Below are 6,998 nucleotides of genomic sequence, written 5' to 3'. Positions count from 1 at the left end.
ATTTTAGCTTTTAAACTGGTTCTATTGATCCTGTGTCCAGACAGAGGGATAATCGGTAGCCCAGCATCATGACCTGTTTGTTCTGAAGATCCTACAGCTTCCACTTCTCTTCCTAACATGGTGCCTCCTCACCCTGACTCTCATACTGATAGGAGGAACCACAGAGCTCTGTTAACCCTTGTGTTTAGAAATGGGGTCCAACCAACCCCATACACGTAAAACTTGTATCATTTGCCACAATCCTCTACGTTTGCCTCAGTCCTCGCATGCACAAGGGTTAAGTTAAAGCTCATCTTCTGAAGTTGGGATATTTTTCCTCCAACAGGTTCCAGAGGAATCACCTCAAACCAGATGTTGGACTGGATTTTATTTCAATGTCATTTGTGAATGTTAGAGCCTCATTTTCAACAGTGGAGCTATAAAGGTTGAAAAAGGTTATTATTTTGGAGAAAATCTCATCAACATCAATATTTCCACAAAATAAGAACCAAAGAAAATATTGATAGAGGAAAAATGTCTCAGACTCTGAGCTCAAAGCAAGATGCCAGAGAGCAATAAACTATTATTTTTGAATTAGACAATTTAATTTAACATAATTATCACAGTAAAAGCCATTTGTTTGTTAAATATTTAATTAAACATATTTACCTTGTTTGATGTTTGTTGTGAATGAAATATACCCGCAGACGAACGAGATAATTAGTCCAAGTTTGTCGTTTATTGAACGTTCAGAAACTAAAGCGGCTGTGATGCGCCACAGCAAAGGTAAACAAAGGTAAAATAACTGAACAGGTGATCAACTCTAAACCACTCGCACCTTTTTACTCTCTCTCTCTTTGTCATTTAAGCACACCCGTTGCTGTGGCAACCGCTCGCCCCTCGAGCCCAGCACAGATTACTTTTAAAACATTCAGTCCGTTACAATATATTAAGTTTTCAGGCTTTATATTTATTTTGCGATCATTAATAAGCCTCTCATGAACACAGCGGTGGTTGATTAGTTAATTTTAAACTCCTGCTCTGCTAGTTATTTTGGTAATGGAACCGAAACACACAGAATTGTGCAACACCTTGTAGAAACAATAATCACTGAGATTATTATTGTTGTTGGGTCATTAATTTGAAAATGTTTTGTTGACTTTTTGTTGTTGTTGTTCTGTAATAAAGTTATGAACGTTTTAAGCGATTCAGAGGAGGACGTGATGCTCTCAGCCTCCTGACTGCGTTCAGTTTGTCACTTAATGCCGAGATCGACTCAAAACCTTCCGCAATCAGCATATTGCACCCCTGCTCTAACAAAGAACAGTTCAGAAACAATATAAAATGGGGGCGGGGAAGTGATTTATTAACTGATTAAGTCGTGTTTTAGATTGTTCTTGAAAAACTAATCAGTCACGGCTGATTAGTAGGTGCACTGACGGCTGCACAGTGAACCCATTGATGTTTTACAGCAGACAGCCGCTCCCCTCTCTTGCAGGTACTCCCACTAAATCTTTTAGGGGTACGCAGTACCCTGCCGTACCCCCTTACTTTCACCCCTGATTACCAGAAAAGGGCTCTGGTATTTCCTTTCATTTTTTTATTTATAAAACCAACTATTCTTTTATTTTATAAGTACGTGCTACTTTGCATTGACCAGTTGGGTACAATTCATACATACCACAAATTTGCAATTGTAAAATGCTATAATGTGAAAATGGATATGAATACTTTTTTGCAAGGCAGTTGCGAATCCTGACTGGCTTCTTGTTACCCATCAATGCAACAATCACACTTCTCTTCTTCTCTGTCCTTATCTCCTTTCAGCAGTATTCTCCGAACATGACGATGAGCGTGTGAAGACTCAGAAAGCAGGTTTTTCTCAGTCGCTCACAAACCTGTCTTTGGGGAAATCCAGATGATGAAGCAGAGAGACACAATTTGACATCATTTAGGCCAGTGACTCATCGTTCCCCCCTCCCTGACATCCAGGCGCCCCGTTACCCCAAACCCTGCGTGGTTTCTGCCCTTGTCTCTTCTTTTCCGTTTCTTCAAAGTGGTGACTCTGCTACATTCATCAGTTCTTCCTCTTACAACTACGAGACTGTACAAAGGAAACCAACTGAATGGAGCAAGAGGGAGAACTCTTTGTATATTTACATCCGATGTGTCTGGAGCAGCATATGCACATCCAACAAATGACTGATAGAATACATTCTACTGAAGATCAATGAAAACAAACCACAGTATCCAGAATGTTGTTTTCATTTTAATTTATCTAAATGTTAAACATATTTTCAGCCTTTTTTTAAATGATAAATTCTGTTTTGTACTACAGCATAAAAGCAAACCCACCGCAGTCACAAGCCTCTTAGCCTTATTTCAGTCTTTTGCAGTTATTTAAGACACGTTTTCAACACCCGTGCTCGTCTACAGCGTTGCATCGTTTTATTTATTTGTGCTTTGAAGAAATGAGTTTGGATATTTTCTGAACTCAACCACAAATATGGCACAAATCCTTCGGTTCGTCTCACCAAAACAGGTCAAATGAGAGAAGATTACAATCAGCAATGATCCAAATTTTCATTTCAACACTCGCTCTGAATATAATTTTCTAATGACAACAATCAGTTACTATGGAAACAAAAGACTGCCACCTTTACTTTACTTTTTTTTTAATATCCACTTGACCTCTATGTAATGGATCATGTTATGCTTTGATTAATTCATTTGTAAAAGAAAAAATAATAATTTGGAAGAGCAGCAAAGATAATTGATTATAGTTTTTAGGCAATACTACTGTGCAGTCAGAAAGTTGTCACTTGCTTTCCAAGCGAGGGGACTTGGCCTCTTTCTGTATTTAGCTGAAAATCATTGCTGTGATGTAACTCATGATCTACATGCTCATAGTGTCGGGCTTTGTTCTCTGTTCACCTGCAATACAACATTTGAACAAGAGTTGGTAAAAACCTATACTGTCTTCAGTGAAAGCGACTAGAACTTGCATATATATATATTTTTTGCGGATTCTCTGACCTCTCCTGCTTTGAATATTTTGCTTCACAGTATTCCTGCGTCTACATCCTGGAACCACAGAATGCACAGTGGGTCTAATTCTCTGTATCCAGCTGAGACACGGATGAATGGCAAATGTTGATCTCAGAACGCACTGACTACTCCTGAATAATTGTCATCCGGTTAAACTGTGATTTTAATATGATTTTAAAATGTGATTTGGTACAGAAAGCTAAAAGCTTGTTTTGACTCATTTAAAAAAAACACCAAAAAAAACAATACTTTCCAGTGCCCATGATTGCCACTATGTACAAAGGTCAATATTTGTGTGAACATGCTCCTCTCCATGCTTCAACATGTACAGGTCACAAATGTAGCTCCTCTCTCTTGTATGTGTATTTGATGTAATTATTATTTGAATGTTACTCTGCAGAGAATCACTGAAGTGGGAGGAATGGACTGATAAGCCACCATCACAGCTGAAAAGAGACATTTTAATCTTTTTTTTTTTGCGTGTGTGTGCGTGCGTGTATGCGTGCGTGTGTGTTAGACTGAAGCCATAAAGTGGGAGTACAAGAAGATAAGTTTGTAAATTAGATCGCATTTCTGTTTTGTGACGCTATGTGGGACTTCGTTTGTGATGTGTTCATTTTTCTCTTTTTTATTCTTGTATTATGTTTTTGTAAATAAGCGGAGAAGTTTCATGGGTTTTGAATTTGCTGGTATAAAGCTTCTCTTCCCTTAGTCATTTGTGTCTTTTTTTTTCAATCAGTGCGTTGATGTGGCTGTAAGTGAATGTTTGCAGCTTGTTAGCAGAAATTATGTTCCTTCCAAATTGTGTCATCAAGCAACAAATCAATCAATCAAGTTTATTTGTGTAGCACATTTCAGCAGCAAGGCAGTTCAAGGTGCTTTACGTCATCATCATGTCTTGGTTTGGTCTTAATCTTGTTTTATGGTTGCTAAAACCTGAATATGCCTTAAAGGATAATTTATGTCGTCACAGATTTGCTGCTTCTCCCCTGAGAGCAGTGATGTTTGATAGAGCAGTAAGCTGACATGCAGTAGAATGTCAGTGAAAATTAACTTTGAAATAATAAACCTGGTAAGGTAAACTGATGATGGTACCACTTTAAAATACAGGTTAATGGCGACAATTAATTAACCTTGTTTCTAAATGACTCCGAATCAGGTCTTAATTTGTAAAACATAACTTAATTTTATGGGTTTAAACGATGACGTGCAAACAAATACAGATTCTACAGCATAGTGTGCAGTCGCTTTAATGAGATACAAACTATCAGAAGAGCAGAAAAGAAAACCATTTGAAAAAAGGAAAAAAAAACTATATGTGTCCTATTATAGAACTTTTAAAACCCTCAGCTGAATTAAAGTAAAACTCATAGTTTTAAAACCAGCATGATCTATTTTGATTATGGTCTCCACAAATTTTGCAGACTACATAGGAAAATCCCATAAATGTCCATCCAACAGGCCAGTTGCAAAGGAATCCTCGTGACTGCCTTGCTAATTGTGACCAGATAATAAAGATTGTCCTCTACACACAAATATCAGCTAAAAGAAAAAAACAATGACCTAAATAAATGGGCATCTGAGTCACTGCTGTGATTATGTAGCACAGTCCCATTGCTGCACAGACCTCCCTCTGCCAACTCCCATTTCTCTCTCTTACATAAGATATTGTCTCCCAGTCTTTTGTCCAGACCCTCCTGAAAGAGCTCAGTTGTCCTGTCCGTCCAGCACCGTCCACTTTCAGCTTCCCACCATGTTTGTTCAGTTATGCTTCGCTCTGCTGGCTCTCTCCTCTCTGACCACCGCATCCGATCCAGGCTGTGATGAACTGATAAAGCCTCTGCAGGACCGGAGCAAGGTAAGTGGTGCTTTGCACTGACAGTGTGAAGCAGAATTTAGCTGCATTTTGTCTAACAGGCCCCATTGACAGTTCAGTTCCTGTTCAGTCCAACAATAACATCGATTTATTTCAGTTCGGTGGGTCTGTGGTTCCATGCATTCACACAACACAAACAATTGATCTGGGTGAAGTGTTGAAATATTCAAAGATAATCTGAGTAAACGCGAGGAACAGAAGAAATTTCAGAATTTGCTGAACTCACTGCCTCACAGACTGATGCCTTTCTTGTTAAAATAATCTGGTTTGAAAAGAAAACGATGATTGTTCTCATTTTTAAACCAGATTTTTTTTTTTTTTTTTGGTGGAAGCTTTCCTGAAAAATCACCTTTCCCTATTTACATGCAGGTTTATGGAAAATGGATTTTCTATGCTGCAACATCTGACAATGAAGAAGAGCTGAACTTGAACAAAATCACCAGCAGCTCCAGGTCTAAAGTCTCACCCATACCCGATAGTGACGAATTCATCATGCACTACGTGGACAAAATGTAAGCTGTGGTCCTTTGAAAATTACTATATATTATTATAATTAGTTGATTAAACAGTGATTGTCTCCAAAGAGTATCATCTTACATCTTTAATGTTTATCTTCTTCTTATTTCTACTCAACAGTGAAGGAAACTGTGTTTATGGTAGTGCTAACTCCAGCACTTCAGGAAACTCTACCAAGGTGGTCTGTAAGTAGACAGCAGTGCTCTGCAGGCCGTAACCTACTAGAGCTGCATGACGAAAGTTTGACCGTCTGCTCTGTCTTTTACAGTTCACTTTAACTCCACTGCTTTTGTGCATGTTGGGAACTATCTGGAGACGTGCGCCGAATGTGCCCTCTGGTCAGACGAGGCTTTGACGGAGGTTAACGGGGCCGTTAGAAAAAGCAGGAACCTCTACCTCTTCAGTGAGTTTCCTGCTTTACTATTATTTTACCGCTTGAGATGATTTACTAAAAAAAAAGGAAAACGCCATTTTTTTGTAGATATTGAAATGATGTCCATTTTCTCCTTTCGTAACCTTCAGCGAAGACAGGAAAACTGGATCCGTCCGATCAAGAGACTTTGAAGAAACAGGCCAAGTGTCTCAACCTCCTTCCAGATTTCTATTTTCCAGAAACTACAAGTAAAATTGCTTCTTTGTCTCTTGTACCAAAACTGTCTGTGTTTTCTAGTATGTAATGAGTCCTGATTTCCTTTCTGTTTTAGATCTGTGTCCTGAAGAAAGTGAGCCCACCGCTGCCTCAGCAAACGCAAACGCTGAAGTACAATAAAGTTATCACCTTCATTCCCTTCATTGTTTCTGTTTCTGAAGCCTGAAATAAATCTGCTCAGATACACATTCATAGTTAGACAGAAATGCAGAAATCTCTTGTCAGGTGCAAATCCAATATTATGTTCTTGATGTATTCTGTTGATTTCCTTATGCTGCAAATGTCTAGAATGACAATATTGTTTTGGCTTTACTGTTAGAAACATCTAGAGGACATTTCAAGCATATGATTTTAATCTCTTGGAATAAGTCAGGCGATTCTTTCACCCTGCAAAATGTATTTTACTTTAAAGCATGGTCTTTAATGTGATTAAACATTTATCTTTTTTTTCCTGAAAACAACCTGTGTCCTAGTGATTCGTTTCTGCCTTCTTTCAGCATACATGTTGAATTTATTTTCACCTTCCAAGTATTTATGAAAGAAAAAAGAAGTTATAAAAATGGAAACATTGCAAATGAACATGATTAGCTTTGGATGGAAAACCCTGGAAGGGCCAAATTATGTGAAGCACTCTGTGACATAGCACATGTTATTCACACTTTGTATATGTGTTGTTTACATGTAAGCAATGCATTGGTTACATCTTCTTCTTTAAGATCCTCTGAATTGAGGGTCTGACCTGCAGTGAGTGCATTCAGTTCATCTTAATGACTTAATCAGTATTCATTTAAATGTTATGTAAGCTGAAATGTCACTCATGATCCTTTATTCCAGACTTAATTTGTCACATTAGAAAGTTTAATATGACTTTCAGGCCAAAAGATACTTCTGTTTCCACAGCTCAACAAAGGTAAGATGTAATTAAAGCCC

General features: G+C 38.1%; 2 protein-coding genes across 3 annotated transcripts in view; both read left to right on the top strand.

Annotated features, from left to right (window-relative positions):
• The window catches only part of ssbp2a (single stranded DNA binding protein 2a), a 65,483-nt gene extending 61,745 nt beyond the window's left edge, over positions 1 to 3,738 (top strand). Inside the window, exon 17 of one of the 2 annotated variants that reach the window (XM_008418873.2) lies at positions 1,807 to 3,738. In XM_008418873.2, coding sequence (XP_008417095.1) covers positions 1,807 to 1,839 — 33 coding nt within the window. In that variant the 3' untranslated portion in view covers positions 1,840 to 3,738. The remainder of the gene's footprint in view (positions 1 to 1,806) is intronic. The other variant, XM_008418874.2, reaches the window with a different exon arrangement.
• Positions 3,739 to 4,675: 937 nt separating this feature from the next.
• Positions 4,676 to 6,529, top strand: LOC103470433 (uncharacterized). The gene is made up of 6 exons (XM_008418872.2): positions 4,676 to 4,885; positions 5,273 to 5,415; positions 5,540 to 5,604; positions 5,688 to 5,822; positions 5,942 to 6,040; positions 6,124 to 6,529. Exons 1-6 carry the CDS (start codon positions 4,781 to 4,783, stop codon positions 6,186 to 6,188), a joined length of 612 nt encoding a protein of 203 aa, XP_008417094.1. The 5' UTR covers positions 4,676 to 4,780; the 3' UTR covers positions 6,189 to 6,529.
• The last annotated feature ends 469 nt before the right edge of the window (positions 6,530 to 6,998 follow it).

Source organism: Poecilia reticulata, linkage group LG9 (genome assembly GCF_000633615.1).
Source record: "Poecilia reticulata strain Guanapo linkage group LG9, Guppy_female_1.0+MT, whole genome shotgun sequence".
Taxonomy (NCBI): Eukaryota; Metazoa; Chordata; class Actinopteri; order Cyprinodontiformes; family Poeciliidae; genus Poecilia; species Poecilia reticulata.
Note: the sequence above shows the minus strand (reverse complement) of the source record. Positions and strands in the feature narration are given on the sequence as shown.